Source organism: Salvelinus sp. IW2-2015, linkage group LG5 (assembly GCF_002910315.2).
Source record: "Salvelinus sp. IW2-2015 linkage group LG5, ASM291031v2, whole genome shotgun sequence".
NCBI classification, from domain to species: Eukaryota; Metazoa; Chordata; class Actinopteri; order Salmoniformes; family Salmonidae; genus Salvelinus; species Salvelinus sp. IW2-2015.
The window spans coordinates 9006543-9034036 of NC_036844.1; the positions used below are offsets into that span (position 1 = coordinate 9006543).

A 27494-nucleotide genomic window follows, 5' to 3' on the forward strand; every position below is an offset into this window, starting at 1 on the left:
AGCTCCACGCAAGATGCCATTTCCATCGCCATTCACACGGCCGTAACACATCTGGACAAGAGGAACACCTATGTGAGAATGCTGTTCATTGACTACAGTTCAGCATTCAGCACTATTGTTCCCTCCAAGCTCGACACCAAGATCAGAACCCTGGGTCTGGACACCTCCCTCTGCAACTGGATTCTGGACTTCCTGACGGGCAGACTACAGGCTGTGAGTATTGGCAACAACACTTCCTCCACACTGACTCTTAACACAGGGGCCCCCCTGGGGTGTCCTCTGCCCTCTGCCGTACTCCCTGTTCACCCACGACTGAGAGGCGTTGCAAGACACCAACTCCATCAAATTTTGCTGACAAAACCACAGTTGTAGCCTGATAACCAACAATGACGACTCAGCCTATAGGGAGGAGGTGCGTGAACTGGCATTGTGGTGCCAGGAGAACAACCTCTCCCTCGACGTCAGCAAAGCAAATGACTTGATTGTTGACTTCAGGAAGAAGAGGAGGGAACATGCCCTGATTCACATCAACAGGACTGCAGTAGAGAGTCAGCAGTTTGAAGTTCGTCGGCGTCCACATCACCGAGGACACGACATGGACCAACAACACCACCACTGTTGTCAAGAGGGCGCAACAGCGTCTCTACTTCCTAAGGCGGCATCCTCCTCAAGCTCTCCACACACCCCAGCCAAGAGCTGTGCCTTACCGTCGGGCAGACAGTATCGGAAGCATGAGGTCTGATAGAAAGTGTCTCGGAGCCTGTTGGTATCTACAAGCCATCAAACTGTCGAAGACTTGAATTGGGACTGACCACCTGCACTGATTCTACACACGTTAGCACACATGCGCACACACACCGCTACCAGACTCTTATTATGATTGCTAAATACTGCACAATTTATACTATTATTATACTTCTGCTAAATATACATATATATATTCTACCGAGCCATTTGCTTTATGTTCGTATTCTTATTATTTCGTACTGCTGTTGCATCGTCGAGAAGGAACCTGCAAGAAACCATGTGTATCCCGTACATACTATACTACAAGTTTTATTAGTGGTATGTAGTATATGGTTTTGGATGCGCCCGCAGAGCGGCGCCACTTGCGGTGACTAGGCCTACCTAAAGTAGCCTGCATAGGCCTAGCGCTGGAAAGTTGTTGTAAGACATTACATTTACTGATAGATGACTCAATTAGCCTACATGGCTATCTAGCGACATTGTCATATTTAAAGTTAACAATCTAAGTGTGTTGAAGTTCTCACTTCCTCAGGTGGTGAATAATATAGCCTTGGCCAATATGCACAAGAACAACCAAAAAATTAAAAATCTGATAATTCGATAGGTTGCACATCAAAATATCAATCACGCATTCCCTGGATATGTCAGATGAAATAGCTTACTTTTTTTAAATCATAGGCTACCATCTAGGTTGTCTTACTTGTCACACGGGAAACTGACAGTCTACTGACAGTCTACAAAAAGAAAAAGGTACAAAAAGACACCTAGCATTTGTCTTGGCTAGCCCACTGTAGTCAATCTTAAAAAGACAGGCCTACTTTGGAAACAAAAATAAACGCAATGCAATTCTAAAGAATAGAGTAATGTCTTACATTGCTCAAATATATCATAAAGCTTTGTAGCCTTTTACACTACATTGCATATTTGGTCACCGATAAACGCCTAAAATTTGAACACAGTGGCTGTACAGTAACATGCTAAACAAGACGTCAGAGCTCTGGCTCTGCGCTGGATGGGGTTTTGACTGAAAGCCGTTCTGAACTTGAGCACCTCGCGTGACAAGACGTTGACCCACCCCATCCCTCCCGCTAACTGGGCAAATATTTCAAAATGTTTTTGTTATCAGAGTGAGGGAAATGCTATAAATTAAGAGGACTCTGTATTTTGAACGATAAGACATTGAGGAATATAATAAATACCGCTTTGATGTCATACAAGCAACACCCGTGAGTCCAAATGCGCACATCACATTTCCAGAGCATAAAAACAAAATGTCATACACAGTGTCAACATTTATGATCGCGACACTTGATGTACAGTTACATTGTAGTCATTCAGCTCTTATCTTGAGCGACTTACAGGACCAATTAGGGTTAAGTGCTTTTGCACAAGGGCACATCGACAGATTTTTTCACCTAGTCAGCTCAGGGATTCGAACCAGCGACCTTTCGGTTACTGGCCCAATGCTCTTAACCGCTAGGCTACCCTGGGTTGTTCTGAACAGAATGAGCCTGTGTTTGTATATTGTGAAGAGAATTAGCCGCGACACACGCACTTGAACGCACTCGTGAGGACTCGAACGCACTCGTGAGGACTCACAAACCCGTTTCCTTGAATTGCATTGTGAAAGCCTAACGCTGTGATGTCATAGAGCCCTGAACCCTAACTTCATGTCCACATTCCAAGTCAATCCAAACCCCTGCCTTAACCATAGCTTCATGGCCACGTGTGTGTGTGTGTGTGACTCACGTGAGTGATTTCCTCTGAGCAGGGTCCATGAGACGAAGTGTGTCCCTAATGACTCCCACCTTCACCTCCTCATCTACTGGGCTGGGGACGTACTCAAACACCCCCGGGGACACCTGAAACAGACACACCATTAGCACTTCAGAACATGGCAGTGATGATGATGATGATGGTGGTCCTACTCACCTCCTGCTCGTGTTCTATTCTCATACTGGGGTTGGCGTTGACCTCCAGTAAAACTGGCTTTAGGTTCTTCATCAGGAGGATGTCAAATCCCAAGATCTAACACACACACACACACACACACACACACGGTAGAAATGGGCGTTATGTATTGCAAAACACCACATCTACAACTCAGTCACACTATCCCTAAAATACATCTAGTACCTTAGAACACATTTTAATATCATCCATATTGGTGTCGTTTTTCATAACTCCGTCTGAGCTCAAGGCTATCGAAACGTGGTATCGAAACGTGGATTCATGGTCTTTCACCTTGATACAACTGAAGATAGTGTGAGAGGAAAATTACATATTTACCTGATTTATTTCAGATTAATGGTTAACAATTAATATTTAACTAATAGTAAGACATTTCTGTCCTACTAGTGTCTGGGTTTTTAATGGTCTCCACTCTAGTTCCCTGCAGCTAATCTGGGCGTATGGTCACCAGAGAAGGCTTGAGCTGACAAATGAGTTAAAGACTGCATTACAGAAACAAGAATGTGTTTTACTAGGGATAGCTTAGGAGTAGAACAATCCCTCATTGTCTCAAAATCACCCTTGCATCTGGGAAACTAAAAACAGGGTGGGGTTAAGACAACCCACATGCAGATAACGACTTGATGAACCCCAGAGTGGCTTATGATGCCCCAATCTGCATGGGATGGGTGGAACCAATCATGACTAAGCATTTTTAGTGTCAGCTATATATAGGACTCTGCATTTGTGTAAAGGTTAGATTACTCGACCAGCCTCATTATTGCAATAATTAATTAATATTGAATAAAGATGATTGTTTGAAGACATGACAAAGTCTCTCTCACTTGATTAGAATATTCAACGACAATAGTTATATTAGATTGTAAAACCTCTTCCCCATTAGATTCACATGACAACTAACTGAATCACACACTCCACACTCTCCTGTCCCTACCTGGAAACAGGTGGGTCCTGGTTTGCCGGGCGGTATGTCGGCCTGGTAGTAAACCTTGAGCTCAGGGACCAGGGCGATGACCGTCTTGATGACCAGCGAGATGATGTCTGACCACACCTTTTTAATGTCCACCCCCTTAGAGGCCAGGCGGTAGAGCACGCTGGAGAAGGTGCGCTTGCTGCCCGACGACAGGCTGTCTGAGTGGACGAAGTTCCCGCTCTGGACGTTGAGGGAGTAGTTGGTCAGGTGCATGAACACATGGCTCAGGTTCTTCTGACTGGGCTCCTAGTGGGGTGGCAGGGAGATGGGAGAAACACATTTCAGAATACTATATTCACGGTTTAAAACACGAAGAAAGGCTATGTTTAAAATGCTAGTAGTATGCTTTCAGGCCGAACGGAAGATAAAATATCGTATGTACTGCTTATGAATGCGGTATGTATGCGTCATGAAGTCCATGCGTAGGTACTCTTGCGATAAAGTGTTCCTACCTGGTATGGCTCGGTGCCGAATGGGTTTATGAACATGTTATAAAGTCCTTATGCATGTTCTTACCTGGTATGGCTCGGTGCAGAAACGTGACAGCCCCTCTTTCGCGATATAGATCTCCAGCGGCTCCAGGGACTTGACCAGCACGTAGAGACGGATGTCGAACTTGAGCTTGTCGATGAGCAGGGGCTTGTGGATGTACTCCTGGACCACGGACTGCTTGGTATGTGACCCCGCTATGACCCTGAGGTCGCCGGGGTCACGGATGAGGTAGATGCCGTCCCCCTGGGACCCTCCGTCCGGCTTGATGATGAAGGTGGGCTTCTGGGACAGGTCAATGTCCTTGGCCAGACTGATCTGAGACAGACAGCAACACTCATAAATAAAACATTGACCAACCAGGAGTCTAAATGGAAGAAGACGTTAAAGGTCAATCAAGCAAGGGTCATCTGATTTGATGTTTAGGGGAAAATGCCAAATATATTTGCTCTTTAACTTTCAAACCAATTCTCATCAATGGCAAAGAGGCCAAATCAGCTGGATTGTAAAAGAGCCCCCTCTGAGTCAAATCCCAGTACATTTAGTGCTGAAAGATGATAGAGGACTTCCTGTCATCCCCGTAAACGTGACTTAGCTCATACAGAGTGATATAAGGAGAGCGATATCAAGTCTAATACTGTAACTATTGGCTTTGTCTATGCATGACTGCATCTTTAGCGGAGGACATTATCCTGTCCGTGCCTCTCTGGAAAAACATTACTGCTAATGTCTGTATGGACATTTTTCAATATTCACTCTCTCATGAGTATTTTTGCACCAGTCAGACACCACATCCCAAGGCCAGATATTGAGCTCGGAGGGCTTATATTTATCTAGAGCAATTTCCTACACTGGGATTAATTCATATTAACTACATACACAGTCTCATTCCTTATCGTGACCTACCTTGATTGAAGACTGAAGTAATTCAGACTAATGTTAATACTTAACGCCCTCAGCTCTGATAGGATCCTATGGCACAGCCCCATCAAGGTTAGTCTATGTCTAGTCCAGGGCTCTCCAACCCTGTTCCTGGAGAGATACCGTCCTCTAGGTTTTCAATTCAACCCCAGTTGTAACTAACCTGAATCATCTTACCGACCAGCTAATTATTAAAATCAGGTGCGCAAGATTAGGGTCGGAGCGTAAACCTACACGACGGTAGCTCTCCAGAAATCGGAGAGCCCTGCTGTAGACTGTCTGTGGTTAAGATGCAGAGCCTTTTAAAAAGGGGCTGCAGTGCCCCCCTCTGTTGGACTAGCTGAGCTGTATCTTTTTACACTGTACCCTTTCAATGTCAGTTCATTCACAAAGCCAGTTGAATGACCCATCCACCATTCATCCCTATGCTAGGCAGGGAGGCTGTCTGAGGACACACCCTCTCAAAGTCACAGTGACCTCCGAAGGTCAAACACCATTACATTTTCTAGCTCTAAATAATCCTGCGTGCCAACCAGGGGAGAACGACTGCCCCCTCTCATCGACGCCACAATAGTTCAAGGCCAACTTCTGTTCGGCAGGCATTGTTAGCAGAAAACAGGATATCCCATTATTAATGAATAGGTCAATCTTCTTGTAAATAGTCAAATGTTTCAAAGACGATCACGGTACCAATAATTGCTTCTAATACACCAGATGTATGTCCTTGAACCAATCATTTTAAAATCACACACAAAATAAGCTATAAAGATAATCGAGTTGCTAATGGGAGCCTGCAGTACCCCGGTCGGCCATCAGCTTGAGTTACTCAATGAGAGGGGGCAGCACTGAGCTAGCCTGCAACATCACTTCCTGGAGTAGCTCAAACTGCACATGTTATGTCTCCATGAGACGCCATCATAACCGACTTCATTTGGCTTCAATGCGCCATTAGACATATATGGTGTCACGTGATCAAAGGCGTTATCCATTCATACAGTCAGGTACATAAATATTTGGATATTGACCAAGTTATTATTATTTTACCTGTCTACCACAGCATATTAAATAATGAATATTAATTTGAGGGTATTTACATCCAAATCGGGTGAACGGTGTAGGAACAACAGTACTTTATATATGTGGTCCGCCCCTTTTTATGGGACCAAAAGTAATTGGACAATTGGCTGCTCAGCTGTTCCATGGTCAGGTGTGTGTTAGTTAATTTACAAGTAAGCAGATAAAAGGTCTAGAGTTGATGTCATGTGTGGCATTTGGAATCTGTTGCCATTAACCCTCAATATGAAGTCCAAAGAGCTGTCACTGCCAGAGAAGCAAGACATCATTAGGCTGAAAAAAATCTAAACAAACCCATCAAAGAGATAGCAGAAACATGAGGTGTGGCCAAATCAACTATTTGGTACATTCTTAAAAAGAAAGAATGCACTGTTGAGCTCAGGAACACCAAAAAGCCCGGAAGACCACGGAAAACAACTGTGGTAGATGACAAAAGAATTCTTTCCCTGGTGAAGAAAAACCCCTTCGCAACAGTTGGCCAGATCAAGAATGCCCTCCAGGAGGTAGGCGTATCTGTGTCAAAGGCAGCAATCAAGAGAAGACTTCACCAGAGTAAATGTGGAGGGTTTACCACACGATGTAAACCATTGGTAAGCCTCAAACAGGAAGACCAGACTAGAGTTCCACCCCCCTCCCCCCAAAGAAAATCCTGTACAGTTCTGTAACAACATCCTATGGACAGATAAGACAAAGATCAACTTGTACCAGAATGATGGGAAGAGAAGAGTATGGAGAAGGGAAGGAACTGCTCATGATCCGAAGCATACCACCTCATCTGTGAAGCATGGTGGAGGTAGTGTTATGGCGTGGGCATGTATGGCTGCCCATGGAGCTGGTTCCCTTGTATTTATTGATGATGTGACTGATGACAGAAGCAGCAGGATTAATTCTGAAGGGTTTAGGGCTATATTATCTGCCCAGATTCAGCCAAATGCTTCAAAACTCATTGGGCGCCGCTTCACAGTGCAGATGTACAATTACATTTTTTACCTTTATTTAACTAGGCAAGTAGGTTAAGAACAAATTCTTATTTTCAATGACAGCCTAGGAACAGTGGGTTAACTGCCTTGTTCAGGGGCAGAACGACACATTTTTATCTTGTCAGCTCGGGGATTCAATCTTGCAACCTTTCGGTTACAAGTCCAACGCTCTAACCACTAGGCAACCTGCCGCCCCAATGACCTGAAGCACACTGCGAAAGCAACTCAATACTTTAAGGCAAAGAAGTGGAACGTTCTGCAATGGCCAAGTCAATCACCTGACCTGAATCCAACTGAGCATGCATTTCACTTGCTGAAGGCAAAAAGCCCCAAGCACAAGCAGGAACTAACGACAGCAGAGGTAAAAGCCTGGCAGAGCATCACCAGGGAAGAAACCCAGCATCTGGTGATGTCTATGGGTTCCAGACTTCAGACAGTCACTGACTGCAAAGGATTTGCAATCAAGAATTAACTCACAATTTAATTTATGATTAGCTTGGTTTGTCCAATTACTTTTAAGACCCTACAATTGGGGGCTATGTATAAAAATGGTTGTAATTCCTACACGGTTCATACAATACTTTTGACAAAACCCTTAAATTAAAGATGACAGTCTACACTTAAAGCACATATTGATTGTTTCCTTTCAAGTCCATTGTGGTGGAGAACAGAGACAAAATGATGCAAAGTGTGTCACTGTCCAAATACTTATGGGCCTGACTGTATATACAGTCATTGGTGCCAATGCTGAGGCTTCCATAAGGGGGCAGGAGGAGTAGAGGGGAGGGGGGGCTGTATATGCATATATGTATGTATGTATGTATGTATGTATGTATGTATGTATGTATGCGAGTGCATGCGAGCATTAGAGTATGTGTGTGTGTGTGTGTTTAACACAGCTGGCGCTGTGGTACAGTATGTGTGTGTGGTATCCTGTGGTATGCTAGGGACCAGGGCGTGTCACAGCCTGTTAGAGAGCGTGTCATTCACTATTAGCAGCTGCTGCTGGCTCTCTCTGTGCTAAACTGCTTAGCCATGCCCTGTTCGCACTGAGCACGCTCAGAACAGATCCACTGTCCCTGCCAATTACCCCAGAAGTGTGTGTGTTAGTGTACGTGTGTGTGGAATACACGAAGGCCTGTGCACCACTAGTTTGCATGAAATCATTGGACGCAAAACGGTGCCATAGGAGTTAAGACACTGTCTAGATTGCCGTTTCCGACAGATGGGTCGGCGGTACATCTCCAAACTGTGCCAAAGAAAGTTAACTAAGAATAGTAAAACCTCATAAAGCCAGCGAGCACTTACACTATTTTACAACATCCAATTAAGGTCAAGAGCTCAGCCTTGTGACTGGATGCCATGGGGAGTGAATGTCCCTGGTCCACTATGGACTATGCAGTGTTTCCCCTATATTAATTTAGCAGGGGCGGGTCGCCGGTGCTAAATCGTTGCCACCACAAAAAAAAGATTAATGATAAGAATATCTACCTCAGTTTATTAGGTACACCCATCTAGTACCGGGTCAGACCCACCCTTTGCCTCTGGAAGAGACAGAATTCTTCAGGGCATGGACACTTTGCTCAATTGGTATTTAGGGACCAAACGTGTGCCAGGAAAACATTGACTGATACTGGAACCAGCGTGAGGGGCACCGACGATCATACCATGCTCAAAGTCGCTTAGGTCATTCGTTTTGCCCGTTCTAACGTTCAATCGAACAGTAACTGAATGCCTCGATGTCTGCTTTATATAACAAGCCACGGCCGCTGTCTGTGGGAGCAAATAAACAGTCCACGGAGTGTATATACTGTATGTTTTCATATATCATTTTGGGGATGGTAAAACGTGTTCAGTGTAATCTTGAACTACTAAAACCAGATATAAAGTATGCAGAAATGATAATGCTCTATATATTTTCTTAATAAGATCATCTTTGAGAACTAACAATCACCCCCCCAAAAAAACTAGAGTCAGGGAGAATCAAAAATTCTCAAAGTGTCATGGCATGGGGCCCCCGTTGATTAGATTTTTTTGTCACTTAGATATAAGAACATGGCATAAGCCATGGCAGAATTTGTATAATTGCAAGAAATGTGCATTAAAACAGAGGGCCTCTAAAACCCACACTAACTTTGCCACCGTTGCTGAAAAAAATCCTAGGGGAAACGCTGAGCGCAGCTGAAAACAGAGGTGGGGAGACAGGCATTTACACAGGCAGCCCAATTCTAATCTTTTGCCCAATTACTGTCCTGTACCTGTGTGGAGAATAGCTGGTACTCCTCGGGCAGGATCCAGGAGCGGGGGTAGAAGTTGTACTCCTCAGGGAACAGCTCCTGCATGGTCCTCACAGCTCGGGTCAGGTTGATCTTCCTCAGCATCTCAATCATACCTACAGAACAATTCACACATGGCCAGATAGACAGAGGCCAAGTTAAAAAGGTACACTACATGACCAAAAGTATCTGGACACTTGCTCGTCGAACATCTCATTCCAAATTCATGGGCATTAATATGGAGTTGGTCCCCCCTTTGCTGCTATAACAGCCTCTGCTCTTCTGGGAAGGCTTTCCACTAGATGTTGGAACATTGCTGCAGGGACTTTCTTCCATTCAGCCACAATAGCATTAGGTCAGGCACTCATTTTGGGCGATTAGGCTCCGTCAGTATTCCAATTCATCCCAAATGTGTTTGAGGTCAGGGCTCTGTGCAGGCCAGTCAAGTTCTTCCACACCGATCTCGAAAAATTATTTATGTATGGACCTCGCTTTGTGCACGGGGGCATTTTCATGCAGAAACAGGAAAGGGCCTTCCCCAAACTGTCGTCACAAAGTTGGAGGCACAGAATCGTCTAGAATGTCATTGTATGCTGTAGCGTTAAGATTTCCCGTCACTGGAACCTAGCCTGAACCATGAAAAACAGCCCAAGACCATTATTCCTCCTCCACCAAACTTTACAGTTGGTACTATGCATTGGGGAGGGTAGCGTTCTCCTGGCATCCGCCAAACCCAGATTCGTCCATTCGCCAGATGGTGAAGCGTGATTTATGACTACAGAGAACGTGTTTCCACTGTTCCAGAGTCCAATGGCGGCGAGCTTTACACCACTCCAGCCGACGCTTGGCATTGTGCATGGTGATCTTCGGCTTGTTTGCGGCTGCTCGGCCATTGAAACCCAAGTTCCCAAAGAAACAGTTATTGTGCTGACGTTGCTTCCAGAGGCAGTTTGGAACTCGGTAGCGAGTGTTACAACCGAGGACAGACTATCTTTACACGCTACATGCTTCGGCACTCGGTGTTCCTGTTCTGTGAGCTTGTGTGGCCTACCACTTTGCAGCTGAGCCGTTGTTGCTCCTAGACGTTTCCACTTTATAATAACAGCACTTGGAGTTGACCGGGGCAGCTCTAGCAGGACTGAAATTTGACAAACTGACTTGTTGGAAAAGTGTCATCCTATGACAGTGCCACATTGAAAATCACTGAGCACTTCAGTAAGGCCATTCTACTGCCAATGTTTGTCTATGGAGATTGCTGTGTGCTTGATTTTATACACCTGTCAGCAACAGGTGTAGCTGAAATAGGCGAATCCACTAACTTGAAGAGGTGTCCACATACTTTTGTATATATAGTGTATATTGAGAGGTAGAGGACAAGAGAGAAACAGACAGGTGTAAAAGAGGTGATTTGGTGAACCACTTTCAGGTGATTAGCAACCTTGCCCAAGACCTGAAGACTTGACTAAGATCTTACAACAACAACAAAAAAGGTTTCAAAAAGGTGGCTGTCTCCATAGGACAACCCTTTTTAGTTCCAGGTAGAACCCGGTGATGTAGAAAGACATTACAATAAAATCAGTAATACTTGGTTTTTACCTTGGCATGACAAGGCATTAAGTTGGGCTTAGCAAGGGCTCAACAGGACGCATGCCAAAAACCTGCCTGACAACAGTGTCTCCCACCATAACATTATATACAAGTTCTTTAAAACTTATGTATAAGTGTGGGTTGGACACCAAGAGATTGTTGCTGTAGGACTGACTAATACATTTTTAGTTAAAGAGGCCCTGGATGTTGAATTGGGAAACCATCTACGGAAAACACTGTGACAACATACAAAATGGTGTCCGGCACCTCCCATAGGTTCTTTCCAGAAATAGAGGGGATCAGTGTACCTGGGAACTTGTTGACCTGTCCAGAGATGATGTTGTCATTGTCATGGAAAGAGACTCCATGCCAGTAGATGTCACAGGCAGACCGTCTACCCACAGGGAACTGTAAAAGGAAGGAGAGAGATGTTTGAGGATGGGGTTTTGATGAGGCCATTTGATTGTAACGAATAAAGAAATCATTTCAGGCCAAGGCGTAGAGGTGGCTCTTCCAGTGACACTAGGAGACAGAGCTTATCCTCCCAGTGGGTAAAGTGAATGAGACTGCAATCCTGTGTTAGCTAATCATATACTGTAAGTCTACGTTTAGGAGGAGCCCTGGCAGGGGGACGACATGATATTCTGACAGGATTACAACAACCCCCTGCTGGGGCCTGGACCACTGAAACCTTCCTGCTAACCCTTCACACACACACCACGACCCACTCAGAAACCCATGGGGGTCGCCAGCGGTGGCAACATACCGTCTCGTCACATCAGACAGAAAATGTAGGTTATCGTCTGGAATCTACCTTTATGGCGGTTAAGTTAGGCAATCTCACAACTCTACACATTGTATTTCTATCCGCAATATTCTAAAATATCCTCATTGCCACCTCAGTGAATAGGCCCACGGTGACCCTTGAAGAAAAACCGACTGGAATTTCAGATGTGAACACGTGATCTTATGTGAAGTGAACGTGATAACATGCAAAGCAACGTGACAACACGAAACAACATGTGAAATATGAAATCGTGATTTTCCACATGTGAAGTCCTTTCGTTTTTGTTCCTGTATGGGGAGCTACATGCCAGGGGAGGTGTAGGACCATCCCGTGTGCGAAACGGAATAAAGAAAGAAAGAGTGCAAGAGAAAAACATGCATGACAGTCAAAGCCTGCTATAAATACGATCTCATAGATTTCAATGTTTAACCACCCCTTAATCTTATCAGCCAATTTGGGTTACATTAATTTGGGCAGTATCTAGTGGAGGAGGGGGAAGAGAGACGGGAATAGCCCCATCTGTGAGTGCATTCCAGAACTTAATCTAACACACACACACACACACACACACACACACACACACACACACACACACACACAAAGGGTCACTTGTGGACATTGCGTGATTTGAGTGAACAATTAACAATTCTAATTCTTCTGGCACCATCCCACAGTTCAGAAGAGGACATGAGCGCATCTCCTTAACATTCAATCATAATTGGCTGAGAGACATTGGCATGAACTAGCAGACTTGTCTTGGCAAGCCTGATCGTTCCTCCCGATCCAGCCTGGTAAGGTTGCCTGGCAGTGGGCACGTAACAGTTTCACAACAAGATCTGTACTCTGCCTGTCAACCCGTCGCCTGCCTATTCTTTCACATCATACTAAAGTTGGAGTTGTTAGGCAAGCTATCCATGTCAACCTCACTACACGTGGCCGAATATGCCAAGCGGTTAAGTCAGCACTTGACACGTGTGGTCATGTATGGTGTTGTTGCTAGAGGACAAGTGAGAGACAGACAGGTTTAACAGAGGTGACTTGGTGAACCACGTTCAGGTGACTGGTAACCTTGCTCAAGACCTGAAGACTTGCCTACACTCTTAGAAAAAAGGGGTTCCTAAGGGTTCTTTGTCTGACTCCGTCGGACAACCCTTTTTTGGTTCCAGTAGAACCCTTTAAGGTTTCACAGAAAAACTAAGGTTAGACTAAAATCTTTTTCTTTTAATCCAGAAAAGGTCAATGACAGCCTACTGTCTTTATTTTTCCTCAACCTCACTTGGCAAGTAGTAGAAAACAGAAAGATAATCTGTCAGATCCAAATTAAAACAGACATTATCCTCCCTATTTCACGTGACGTTTGACTCGCTCTTTCGCCCTCTCAATCTGACTCTTTCCTGTTCCCTGAGGGGAATATAATCATATTGGATTATCAGAGATTACCTCTAATCATTTCCTACCGTTAAGAGAAGGCCATATGCTGAAAGCCAGCAGGCCTCTGGGGCTTCAAAAGTGCTGTGCCATCAAAACCACCCGGTGAGACAGCGGCCAGGATGTTAGGCCTAGTTCACTGACACATTATGGCCAAGCCTTATAGGCTACACTAACTCAGTGAGCAAACCATGATTAGGACCCTGCCCAGGGCCTATTACAGTGCTATAATCTAACGAACAAAATGCCCTTAGTGACAGTCAATGATACAGAGGGCTTGTTCCCCCATAGCAGAGCCAGGCTTTGGACAGTTTCTCTCATGCAGCCTGAAACTACTCTACACAAGACTAGCCTACGCCTGGGGAATAACACTAGTGTCAGTCCTCATCCTAAAAATAAAGAAAACAGAGGAAATAGATAGCAGTGAGTGGGTGTAGTGAGCGACTGAGGGTAGTGTCTAACCACAGATGACAGTAGGGTGGGTCATCTGCAGTGGAGCATGGATCAATAACATCCGTGGAGTGCGGAGGTAGTGTAGGAAATGAGAGGAGAGATGGGTCACTTTCTCTCTGCCGTCGATCAATACATTTAGGCTTAGTGGGAAGACAGTGCGATTCTCCCACTGTGCATCTCGTCTATAGGCCTAGCCCACATCGTTTCAGTATTCGCCGAGGCAATGCACCGCAAGCATATCCAATGTCATGTTAGGCTACTGGCAAAACTCAAAACCGCATGTCCCTTACTGGTTATCAGTGAAAAGCGGAGTTGAGAACCAGAGCCATACAGTAAATGGCTCTGGAATCAACTAACTAGACCCGCTTCCTGCTGTAGGAAGGAATGGGGGAATTAGATGTCATTATTGTAATGTAATTATTGTAATTGAATATAGCGGGAGGAACCGCTCTCTGAGTTCACATATGGGTCAAAATCTTCAAAGACCTACTCAGAAAATAAATGACATTAAATAATCAAATCGTTCCAAGTTCCTCTTCTCCATACACCTGGCTTTAGTGTACTAAAGGTCAAAGTGTCACTCAAAACATGTTAAGCTGAATATTCCCCAGCCACTGAAAGGTGGGCCTTAATATACTAAAAATACAATGATTTGGGGGATTTTCACAAAATGTAATCCATTGAACGGTCTTTTGGAGGAAGAATTAGTGACACATATCTTAAAAAATAATTGAGAAATAATTTATGTTGGCCTTACCAAAGCCTCCATCATGAAAATAAATATATGAATATAAGTTTATATTTTTCAATATTCATAAATGAATGTAAGAAAATTGTTATTGAAAATACCAAATCATATGACAGAGCAAGTTTCATATGACACCAACTTTAGCTGTTTAGCAACTACAGATGAAACAGAGTTTCAAAAGGAAGCCTGGGTAAGGCCAAAATGTTACAAATATTCCAACTTAAAATGAATTATGTAAATTATGCTTTAAGATACAAATATCAAATATACAGTACCAGTCAAAAGTTTGGACACACCTACTCACTCAAGGGTTTGTCTTTATTTTTACTATTTTCTACATTTTAGAATAATAGTGAAGACATCAATCCTATGAAATAACACATGGAATCATGTAGTAACCAAAAAAAAGTGTTTAAACAAATCAAAATATATTTTATTATTTGAGATTCTTCAAAGTAGCCACCATTTGCCTTGATGACAGCTTTGCACACTCTTTCAACCAGCTTTATGAGGTAGTCACCTGGAATGCATTTCAATTAACAGGTGTGCCTTGTTAAAAGTTCATTTGTGTAATTTCTTTCCTTCTTAATGGTTTGAGCCAATCAGTTGTGTTGTGACAAGGTAGGGGTGGTATACAGAAGACATACTTTTTTGGTAAAAGACCAAGTCCATATTATGGCAAAAACAGCTCAAATAAGCAAAGAGAAACAGTCCATCATTACTTTAAGACATGAAGGTCAAGAACTTTGAAAGTTTCTTCAAGAGCAGTCGCAAAAACAATCAAGTGCTATGATGAAACTGTCTCTCATGACGACCGCCACAGGAAAAGAAGACGCAGAGTTACCTCTGCTGCAGAGGATAAGTTCATTAGTCACCAGCCTTAGAAATTACAGCCCAAATAAATGCTTCATAGATTTCAAGTAACAGACATCTCAAAATCAACTGTTCAGAGGAGACTATGTGAATCAGGCCTTCATGGTCAAATTGCTGCAAGAAACCTCTACTAAAGGACACCAATAAGAAGAGACTTGCTTGGGCCAAGAAATACAAGCAATGGACATTAGACCGGTGGAAATCTGTCCTTTGGTCTGATGAGTTCAAATTTGAGATTCTTGGTTCCAACCGCCGTGTCTTTGTGAGACGCAGAGTAGGTGAACGGATGATCTCTGCATGTGTGGTTCCCACCGTGAAGCATGGAGGAGTAGGTGTGATGGTGTGGGGGTGCTTTGCTGTGATTTATTTAGAATTCAAGGGACAGTTAACCAGCATGACTACCACAGCATTCTGTAGCAATACGCCATCCTATCTGGTTTGCGCTTAGTGGGACAATAATTTGTTTTTCAACAGGACAATGACAGGACACCTCCAGGCTGTGTAAGGTCTATTTGATCAAGAAGGACAGTGCTGGAGGGCTGCATCATCTGACTTGGCCTCCACAGTCACCCGACCTCAACCCAATTGAGATGGTTTGGGATGAGTTGGACCGCAGAGTGAAGGAAAAGCAGCCAACAAGTGCTCAGCATATGTGGGAACTCCTTCAAGACTGTTGGGAAAGCATTGAAGCTGGTTGAGAGAATGCCAAGAGTGTGCAAAGCTGTCAAAGGCAAAGGGTGGCTACTTTGAAGAATCTAAAATATAACATATTTTGATTTAACATTTTTTGGGTTACTACATGATTCCATATGTGTTATTTCATAGGTTTGATGTCTTCACAATTATTCTACAACGTAGAAAATAGTTTAAAAAAAAGAATAGAATAAACCCTTGAATGAGTAGGTGTCTAAACTTTTGACTGGTACTGTATGTCAACAATCCTTCCTCCAAAAGGAACATAAATATAGATAGAAATTTGTGAAAATCCCCCCCCCCAAAATGATATTGTTCTGTTCTAGTTGTGAGAAATCACTCACTACACCTCAGCACTGCATGCCTCAAACCTCTTTTCAGACTGACAGGGGATCAGTTACGCCCTTGACTATGTTAAAGGTGCATCTGTCAGAACAAAGGGTAACGTATAGGGCCTCAGTCTACAAAAGTTTTGAAACCAGATCGGATGTGCTGAGGCGGACTTGGAAAGGATTACGTTTCTACGCATGACGGTCATCCATGGTGATAGTAAAGAGAGTTGTTTACCTCTCACAAACTCCTCTGGGTCTCATGTATAATGAACCACACCGTTGATAATGGCTGAAGACAGGTATTAATTGCGTCACGTTCAATGCCGGTAGGGCCGAACAGATGGAGCTCGCCTGGCGACTTGAGGGGACCCGTATCAATTAGCCATCTCATAAATGTATTAAAGACATTCCTTTCCATTAAGCACAACTTTCAGACGACACCTACCCAGGTGCCGGCTGTGTAACGGTATACTGGACTTGGAGCAGTCAGGCCGGAGTGAAAGGGTTAACAGAGACCGTGTGACCTCATCAATGTGCTGTAGGACACTGTCAATCAACACTTTAACATTGAAGGCCTTCTATGCTATTCTTTATCAAGCCCTTGAGGGACAAAAGACTGTGAACAGATTAAAACTGTTGATGCAGCAAGGATTAATGGGGTGTATAGCGGTAGCTGCTATACCTGTTATAACAACATTGTTGCTCCTCTATATAGTTGCTATAGTAATTTATGCTGTTTGTATTATTACGTAAGCGGAATAAGCGTCAGTCCCACAGTAAACTGGAGTCGTGCACCCCTGATCGATGTAGGCCACTCACGGCCGGCCCGCTCATTAGGCGGGATTAGGAGGCCGTCTATGGCGGCAGATTGACGCGGGCGGCCTTTTCTGAGGTAAACTGACCAACAACAACACATAAAACCTCACAATTCTGCTCCCAAAACAATGACAATTTACTTCATCCAGTGGCATAACGGCTTTTTAGGTTGAGTGTTGATGTCGCCCTGTGATAAGCAGTGCCCACTTTGTCAAAATATGTTGCGTGTCCATTTCCCAGCGTGCCTCTCCGGGGTGCTGTTGATGAGACGCTCCGCTGCGGCGCTCCACCAACATTCAGACAAAGAAATGCATCTAATATAAATGATACAGGTACAGGATATGGCAGAAAGAGTACGTGGCCTTTGTTGTAGCCTACAGACTGGAGATACAATGTACGACGATGTAATGAGACTAGAGGTCGACCGATTATGATTTTTCAACGCCGATACCGATTATTGGAGGACCAAAAAAAGCCGATACCGATTAATCAACCGATTTTTTAAAATGTATTCGTAATAATGACATTACAACAATACTGATTGAGCACATACAGTATTTTAACTTAATATAATACATGAATAAAATCAATTTAGCCTCAAATAAATAAAAAAACAAAGTGTTGGAGAAGAAAGTTAAATATGTGCAATGTAAGAAAGCTAACGTTTAAGTTCCTTTGCTCAGAACATGAGAATATATGAAAGCCGGTGGTTCCTTTTAACATGAGTCATCAATATTCCCAGGTAAGAAGTTTTAGGTTGTTGAATTCATAAACAGCAGAGCTGCTGGCAAAACGCACGAAAGTGCTGTTTGAATGAATGCTTACGAGCCTGCTGGTGCCCACCATCGCTCAGTCAGACTGCTCTATCAAATCATAGACTTAATTATAACATAATAACACACAGAAATACAAGCCGTAAGTCATTAATATGGTCGAATCCGGAAACTATCATCTCGAAAACAAAACATTTATTCTTTCACTGAAATACGGAACCGTTCCGTATTTTATCTAACGGGTGGCATCCATCAGTCTAAATATTCCTGTTACATTGCACAACCTTCAATGTTATGTCATAATTACGTAAAATTCTGGCAAATTAGTTCGCAATGAGCCAGGCGGCCCAAACTGTTGCATATACCCTGACTCTGCGTGCAATGAACGCAAGAGAAGTGACACAATTTCACCTGGTTAATATTGCCTGCTAACCTGGATTTCTTTTAGCTAAATATGCAGGTTTAAAAATATATACTTCTGTGTATTGATTTTAAGAAAGGCATTGATGTTTATGGTTAGGTACACGTTGGAGCAACGACAGTCCTTTTTCACGAATGCGCACTGCATCGATTATATGCAACGCAGGACACGCTAGATAAACTAGTAATATCATCAACCATGTGTAGTTATAACTAGTGATTAATGATTGATTGATTGTTTTTTATAAGATAAGTTTAATGCTAGCTAGCAACTTACCTTGGCTTCTTACTGCATTCGCGTAACAGGCGGGCTCCTCGTGAGGCAGGTGGTTAGAGCGTTGGACTAGTTAACCGTAAGGTTGCAAGATTGAATCCCTGAGCTGACAAAGTAAAAATCTGTCGTTCTGCCCCTGAACAAGGCAGTTAACCCACCGTTCCTAGGCCGTCATTGAAAATAAGTATGTGTTCTTAACTGATTTGCCTAGTTAAATAATTTTTTATTTTAAATTAAAAATACATTTTAAAAAAAATAATAATAATCGGCAAAACCGGTGTACAAAATTACCGATTTCCGATTGTTATGAAAACTTGAAATCGGCCCTAATTAATAGACCATTCCGATTAATCAGTCGACCTCTAAATGAGACAGACTCTTTTTACATAACGCAGGTTTATCCAATCAAATAGCCTAACCTAAATGGCGCCTAATATTTTTTTTAATGCGCTGTCATGTTAACAAACAACATATCCTAAAAACAGGACAGGTAAACAGGACAGTAAAATGGACAATATGTACTGGACAATCGCAACTGTTGTCCAGGAGTTTCACCCCATTGTCACGATCAGTGGTTTCAAGTTTGTACGCGTCAATTTTTGATAAGCTGATCATAGCGAAAATAATAAATACATGTAAACACATTGCAAATAGGCTCACAATAACTCCTGATAAAGTTTGGTAGCTGATATTCAGAGCTTAAAAAGGCCAAATTGATAAGGCACAGGAATCAGGACTAATAAAGCCAATGCAACAGCCTGTTTTACAAATGGTGGGCCTACCACATGGATGAGTACCAGTGGAGGCTGCTGAGGGGAGGACGGCTCATAATAATGGCTGGAACGGAGCAAACAGAATGGCATCAAACACATGGAAACCATTTGTTTGATACCATTCCACTCATGCCGCTCCAGCCATTACCACAAGCCCATCCTCCCCATTTAAAAGGTGCCACCAACCGCCTGTGATGGTCATTCATACAATTCCATTGAGGGCTGACATGGTAAACTACACCCCAGTAAACACGAGCCAACGTCTTTTGGATGTTTTTTTTTGGTCTTGTCCAGACGTCTTTTATGGGTGTATTACAAACGGTAGGCTTACCACATAGATGGGCATTCATAAAACTCTATTTCAGGTAACACTGTAGGCTACACCTCAGAAAAGCGCAGGCCGACGCCGACTGGATGCTTTTCTTGGTGCAGTCCGGACCGGCCTTGATTTCCACATCCACAGATATTGGTTTTTTGGTCCGGAACAAATCTGAACCAATCATAGATGTCTATATTTGGTTCAGATTTGGTCAGGTCTGGACCAGCCTTGATTTGGCCCAAACATAGACATCTATAAATTACATATTTTCAACTTTCATTCAGAACCTAAAAATGACCTAGTTTCAACGTCCGGAAGACGCCTTCTCAACGTCCTGTAAAATATGTATTCTAAACGTACGGAAAACACGTATTTTCACCTTTCATTCAGRMCCTAAATTGAACGCGACTTCAACATCTGGAAAATACGTATTTTAGACTTATTTTCAATGTCATTTAGCTTACTGGGACTATACTAGTTTTACAGTTGCCACATTTTCTGGTCTCGACTAGGGCGGCGGAATGGCAAGGACCGGCCCGGAGGCTTCTGAACTTCCTAACTTAAGCACAGAGACAATCTTGACTATCTATAGCCTACATTTTGGCAATAAATATGAATCAATGAAACAAGGACTTACCTCTTTCCATTTGAGCTGCCTGATGCTGAGCTTCAGTGCCTCCAGAGAGGTTTTGGCTTTGAACGTGTCCACGGTGACTGGCTTCCTCCTCTTTGCAACTTTGTTGGCGTCCTCTTTGTTGTGTGGGCCTACTTTGATGTCTTCCGGTGGGTGGATGGGAACAGTGTTACCGTTTGTTTCTGTCTTCCCCTGCAGCATCTTCCCAGTCCCTTTGATTTGAAGCATCTGCTGTTCATTGTCTTTTCGATTCACTGGTTTCCCCGAATTGGCATTGGAAGCTACTATTGTCCCTTGCAGTGCAGGGACTGAATCCTGCTTGGTGCAGGTGTTCTTCTCATCTTTGCCTAGTTTGCTCCTACTTTTACTCTGATTCCTGCAAGTGACAGAGGTCTTGGGTGTTTCCCTTTGGGCTGCGGGGGCACCACTAGCCGGGATTGGGGAGACAGATGCGGGCGGGGATGCCACCAGCACCTCATCCTCGATAATATCTGCCTCCTCCTTCTCCACACCCTCGCCTGATGATTTCATTTGTTCGAGTTGAACCTTCACTTTTACATAATGATCACTCATTATACGAATCAATACCACAAGGCAGGGCTCGGCAATAATGCACAGCCCGAAAATAATGTGTGAGCCAGTGGCAAACAGAATTTTGCATAGCTTTCCAGTCACACGTTAGCTACAGTGTAACCACTCGTGGACCAGCTTGCCTAACGTTACAACGGTGCCGACAGTTCAGCTAGACTACAGATGATTCAGTGAAACCGCCCATGGACGAAGCCCACGTCAGCTGTCATCATTAAGTTACCTAGCATCTAGCTAAGTAAGGCTTTAAACTAGGCTATTGCATGTGAGGTTTGGGCAAAATCTTCCCACAAGATATAGCTAACGTTAGCTAGCTAGACACTGTGTTTCATCCCCGTAAAAGCAAATGTTTGTTTAGGTTGCGATAGCTGGCTATCATTATTCAATCACTGTGGCTGAGTAGAGTAAATTGCAGGGCTAGCAGGCTAGCTAACACCAGTTGACATTGCTGGCTTGACTGCCTCACACCGCTAGTTTGCACCTAGCGAACAATAATACATAAATTGTCTTTTGTGTCATCCACATAATAGAATTTCGCCATTTAATCTAGAGATTGTATCGAGTTACCTTTCAAATGCAATGATAGCAAGTGAATATCGTCCGATCATCGGGACAAGACTGTCGTACAGCAGATGTGCCCCTGCCTGGCTGTCACTGTGCCTGGGTCGGTGGAAGAGTCATTTTGACAACAATTATGCAAGGCCAGCAGCACAAATGATGACGTCACTTCATATGGAAAGGCTGAAGCCTTCAAAATAAAAGCCCGCATTTCTAAACATTGCAAATGTGAATAACTCATTCAAAATATATTACATTTTAACCAATGTCCATTTGTATTGTGCTTATAAGGATAAGGAATTTATGGAAACAATTATGCTTCCCCCCCAAAAAATGAACACCACTATCGAACAATACAATGTTCAGACTGCTATGTTCACAGTATTGGGCTGTAGAGAAAAAACTATTTTATGTGCAGAGGAAAAGTTGGGTTGGGTATACTCAGTAGGGCCTGTAGAATACCCAGCAGCACTTTCTATTCCACCGACTACATTCACTGCAATATAGGCATACTATAGGCATATATTATAGGCACATAAATTACATATTTTCTTATAGAGAAACAAATATTCCATGTGTCGAAGTAAACGTGGCGTTGGGATTACTCAGTAGGGTCTGTAGAATATATACAGTACCAGTCAAAAGTTTGGACACACCTACTAATTCAAGGGTTTTTCTTTCATTTTAAACTATTTTCTACATTGTAGAATAATAGTGAATACATCAAAACTATGAAATAACACATATGGAGTCATGTAGTAACCAAAAAAGTGTTTAACAAATTAAAATATATTTTATATTAGAGATTATTCTATACTCCTCTATAAACTGGTCATCTCTGTATACCCGTCGCAAGACCCACTGGTTGATGCTTATTTATAAAACCCTATTAGGCCTCACTCCTACCTTGTCCCCCTCTGAGACAACCCAATTGAGATGGTTTGGGATGAGTTGGACTGCAGAGTGAAGGAAAAGCAGCCAATAAGGGCTCAGCATGTGTGGGAACTCCTTCAAGCCTGTTGGAAAAGCAGTCCCCATGAAGCTGGTTGAGAGAATTTCAAGAGTGTGCAAAGCTGTCATCAAGGCAAAGGGTGGCTACTTTGAAGAATCTCAAATATAAAATATATTTTGATTTGTTCAACACGTTTTTGGTTACTACATGATTCCATATGTGTTATTTCATAGGTTTGATGTCTTCACTATTATTCTACAATGAAAATTATTCTACAATGAAAAATAGAAAATAGTAAAAATAAAGTAAAATGTTTGAATGAGTAGGTGTGTCCAAACTTTTGACTGGTACTGTATAAGGTGTTATTTCTTGGGGGACTGTGGTATAAATATCCAGCTGCACTTTATACTGCACCCACTACATTCACTGTAATACACTATAGGCCTATAAATTGCATAGTAGGAAGTGCTGCTGGGTATTTACACAACAGTCCCACAACAAATAACACCATATTTAGATTCTACAGACCCTAATGAGTATTCCCAATCGCACTTTTACCTCGGCAGGTAGAATAGTTTTTTCTCTATAAGCCAATATGTAAAAGGTTTCCAAAGGGGTTCTACGGTGATCCCCATAAGAGAACCCTTTTTGGTTCCAGGTCAAACTATTTTGGCTTCCAGGTAGAACCCTCTGTAGAAAGGGTTCTACCTGCAACCAAAAGGGTTCTACTGTAACGATTGTCTATTTCGTCCTCCTCATCGGACGAGGAGAGGCGAGAAGGATCGGACCAATATGCAGAGTGGTACGTGCTCATGATGATTTATTAAAACCGAACTGAAAACTGAAATACAAAAACAATAAACGATGTGCAGAAAACCGAAACAGTACCGTGTGGTGAAAAAACACTAACACGACAACAAACACCCACAAACCACACGTGAAACCCCGGCTGCCTAAGTATGATTCTCAATCAGGGACAACGATTGACAGCTGCCTCTGATTGAGAATCATACCAGGCCGAACACAAAAAAACCAACATAGAAAATCACACATAGACAACCCACCCAACTCACGCCCTGACCATACTAAATAAATACAAAACAAGGGAAAACAGGTCAGGAACGGACATCTACCTGGAACCAAAAATGGTTCTTCAAAAGGGTTCTCCTATGGGAACAGCCGAAGAACCATTTTAGTTTCCAGATAGCACCTTTTTCTAAGAGTCTAGTGCAGGCTTATTGCATTGCAAGTGAATGGAGTGTGGGTGGAGTAGAAAGTGCTGCTGGGTTTTTAGACCTCAATCCCCCATGAAATAGCACAATATATAGATTATACAGACCCGACTGAGTATTCCCAACCCCAATTTTACCTCGGCACATAGAATAGTTTCTCTATAAGCCAATATGTAATTTATAGGCCTATAGTGTCTTGCATTGCATCGAATGGACTGGGTGGAGTAGAAAGTGCTGCTGGGTAATTAGACCTCAGTCCCCCAACAAATAACACCATATATAGATTCTACAGACCCTACTAAGTATTTCCAACGTCACTTTTACTTTTTACACACAATAATCGTTTTTTCTCTATGAGCCAATTTGAGCCAATTATGTCAATTATATACAGTGTAATGCATTGCAGTGAATGGAGTGGGTGGAGTAATGAGTCACCAGCACTCTATATTAAACTCATTGGTCAGCACAAGAGACCAACTGAAGTTTTGCAGACTCTATTGAGTAATCCCAATTACATATACAGTACATGACCAAAAGCATGGGGACACCTGCTCGTCAAATATCTCATTCCAAAATCATGGGAATTAATATGGAGTTGATCCCCCCTTTTTTGCCATAATGGCTGCGGGGACTTTCTTCCATTTAGCCACAAGAGCATTAGTGAGGTCAGGCACTGATGTTGGGCGAGTAGGCCTGGCTCGCAGTTGGCCTTCCAATACATCCCAAAGGTGTTGGATGGGGTAGAGGTCAGGGCTCTGCGGCAGGCCAGTCAAGTTCTACCACACCAATCTCGATGAGCCATTGCTGCATGGACCTCGCTTGGTGCACAGAGGCATTGTCATGCTGAAACAGGGAAGGGCCTTCCCCAAACTGTTGCCACAAAGATGGAAGCGCAGAATCGTTTATAATGGCATTGTATGCTGTGGCGTTAAGGTTTCCCTTCACTGGAAGTAAGCGGCCTAGCCCCAACCATAAAAAACAGCCCAGGACCATTATTCCTCCTCCACCAAACTTTGCATTTGGCACTATGCATCCAGGCAGATAGCATTCTCCTGGCTTCTGCCAAACCCAGATTTGTCCGTCAGACTACTGTTTCCACTGCTCCAGAGTCCAATGGCGGCGAGCTTTACACCACTCCAGCCGACGCTTGGCATTGCGCATGGTGATCTTAGGCTTGTGTGCGTCTGCTCAGCCATGGAAACCCATTCCATGAAGCTCCAGAAGAACAGTTATTGTGCTGACATTGCTTCCAGAGGCAGTTTGGAACTCGGTAGTGAGTGCTGCAACCGAGGACAGACGATTTTTACGCATTACCCGTTTCAGCACACTGCGGCACGTTCTGTGAGCTTGTGTGGCCTATCACTTCGTGGATGAGCCTTTATTGCTCCTAGATGTAATAACAGCATTAACAGCAGTTGACCGGGGCATCTCTAGAAGGGAAAGGTGGGGTCCTATGACTGTGCCACATTGAAAGACACGGAGCTCTTCAGTAAAGCCATTCTACTGACAATGTTTGTCTATGGAGATTTCATGGCTGTGTGCTCGATTTTATACTCCTGTCAGTAACAGGTGTGGCTGAAATAGCCGAATCCACTCATTTGAATGGGTGTCCACATACTTTTGTACATAATGTGTATTAGTGTTTTATTAAAATTGTATTTCTTTAAATGTAGCCTAGACAATAGCTTTTAACATACCAGTATTGGTGTGTAAACCTTCTAAAGAAATGATATAAATAATACAATATAAAAAATAAAAGTACATCAAATTATCTATTTATTCTTCCGAAGGTGGTTCCAAAGGCGACTCTTATTTTGAAAAGAAATGCACCATCGTGCTGCCAGCATGATTTCCCGCTTCTAGGAGAACGGTCATCTCATTTTGTTGTACCGTGGACAGCGCCTGTGTTTTGATCCCCTTGACAACGCAACTGACGGAAGAGTTTGAGGAACAAAACAGTTGACAAGCTGGCAGTGCTGTAGTTCTATTACCAACAGAGGACGTGCTTTCTCTATTTTAGGTACATTTATCTACTATAGCTTAAGCTTTCTGCACCTAACAGATATGTCTATGTACTGGGAAATTTTTTTGTTGTAGAGGATAACTGCAGTTCAACTGCAGTACACTTTTATATTTTTTTCATGGCTTGCCTTTGGCAGCAACTTAGTACTAGGGGCTAACTAGTCCCCATAAGACAAATGTCTAATTGCTGACACAAAAAAAGCACATTTTGGAGAGATTTTTGGGGGGATGTGGATGAAGATCATGCTTAGGCGAATAAACTATAAAGGGAAATAAATGTTTTTGTTATTTCATGGGGGGTGCCAGTTACCCCGGTACAACGACAGAAGATTATGGCATAGGGTTTCACACAAGTGTGTTAAAATCCATTCAATCAGTTTTACTTAGAAATGACTTAGTAAGTCATATTTAAAAGCTCAATCTAGTTGTCTTATTTTAATTATTGAAATCAAATATGGGGGATAAATGGTGTTCCACATGTCACCATTAATATCTGCACTATGTATGGGGAGATTTGATGTAAAGTCCCTCTTTTTAACTCACATTCATTTTCTTTGTTCTTTCTGTGTAGGTCCTTTTCCATACAATCCATTATGTACAATTGCACTAAATCTCAGCAGTCTTAAAAAGGCCATTCAGGAGCACAAGGTTTTCAATTGTTGTTTTTAATTCATGCAAAAATATAAATTGGAATATAATATTGGAATGGAATATAACTAATAACATGAAATAACATTGGAATATAACATTTAATAACAATAACTAATTAATTCAGTGTAACATTGATGTGGCAACTATCTTATGCTATGCTATTGCACGATCCCGGGTCACAAATAAAGCTATCCCCAGGAGCACAACTCATGAGCCCACCTCCTGCACTGCTCACGCCTAATCCAGCCCCCACCTGTGACTGAAAACAGGGGGAGAGATGCCAATTGAAAAGTGCTCTCTTAAAATCATAGCTAGCTAACTTATATAACATAAAATGCTGTGTAAATTAGCTAAAAGTGGATTACTTATCTTAAGGCTTTTCTACTGGTATATTTAAACATGAATTATTGAAATATCTCCAAAAGTTGTGACGATACAGAGGAAATGTTTTGTTGAGCAAGAGCAGTGGCAGCCAGGGAAATTGTTGGGGAAATAATTTGGTGACATCTTGTGGTCTTAATGTGATTTACGGGGGGGGACACTTACCCCACCCTTTGTACCCTAACGGTGATGCCGCTGCCGGTGCACCTGGGCGCACTTGTATTCGTGTGGTCGGTAGGCCTAAGCTCTGACAGATCGAACGCTTTAGCCTAGCCTACTTTATCCCACTTTTTAAACAAGTTTATGTTAGGGTAGGGTAGGCTACTGCGTTTTTAGATCGGTATTTGGTTAAGAAACACTTTCACATTTTATGGAATCTATCTGCGCATGAGAACGAGAACCAGGCTATGCGCGTCATCTGTAGAATGGATGGTGGTTAAATCTGTCATTGCAGACGGATGGTTTGAATAAGGTAAAGGCGAGAATAAAAGAAAGTTGTTCCAGTCCGCATCCCTCTGCAACAATGGAAATAGATGGTATGGTGGCAAACAGCGCACTCATCCGTGCCAGGGAAGGTAAGAAAGATATAGAAAAACGACTTCTTCTAATACCATACAGAAGCAAGAAAACATTTTCTTCAGGAAATTACATTTTTCTAGGTGTCACTTGTCAACATGTCTGTCTTTATGTATTCGTTTTATTTAACCATGGAAGTCAGTAATGATGCGTCTAGAGTTAGTTGTACAGTATATTCGTTTAAGAAGTTTAG

General features: G+C 42.9%; 2 protein-coding genes across 2 annotated transcripts in view; one reads left to right on the plus strand and one right to left on the minus strand.

Annotated features, from left to right (window-relative positions):
* The window catches only part of ttll11 (tubulin tyrosine ligase-like family, member 11), a 42249-nt gene extending 20639 nt beyond the window's left edge, over positions 1 to 21610 (minus strand). Inside the window, 7 exon segments of the mRNA XM_023987416.2 lie at positions 2497 to 2609; positions 2680 to 2775; positions 3653 to 3937; positions 4208 to 4498; positions 9414 to 9547; positions 11327 to 11426; positions 20345 to 21610. Of these exon segments, the coding sequence (XP_023843184.2) occupies positions 2497 to 2609; positions 2680 to 2775; positions 3653 to 3937; positions 4208 to 4498; positions 9414 to 9547; positions 11327 to 11426; positions 20345 to 20914 (1589 nt within the window). The 5' untranslated portion in view covers positions 20915 to 21610.
* Positions 21611 to 26824: 5214 nt separating this feature from the next.
* The window catches only part of LOC111963860 (G protein-coupled receptor kinase 6-like), a 32684-nt gene continuing 32014 nt past the window's right edge, over positions 26825 to 27494 (plus strand). Inside the window, exon 1 of the mRNA XM_023987417.2 lies at positions 26825 to 27300. Within this exon, the coding sequence (XP_023843185.1) occupies positions 27249 to 27300 (52 nt within the window). The 5' untranslated portion in view covers positions 26825 to 27248. The remainder of the gene's footprint in view (positions 27301 to 27494) is intronic.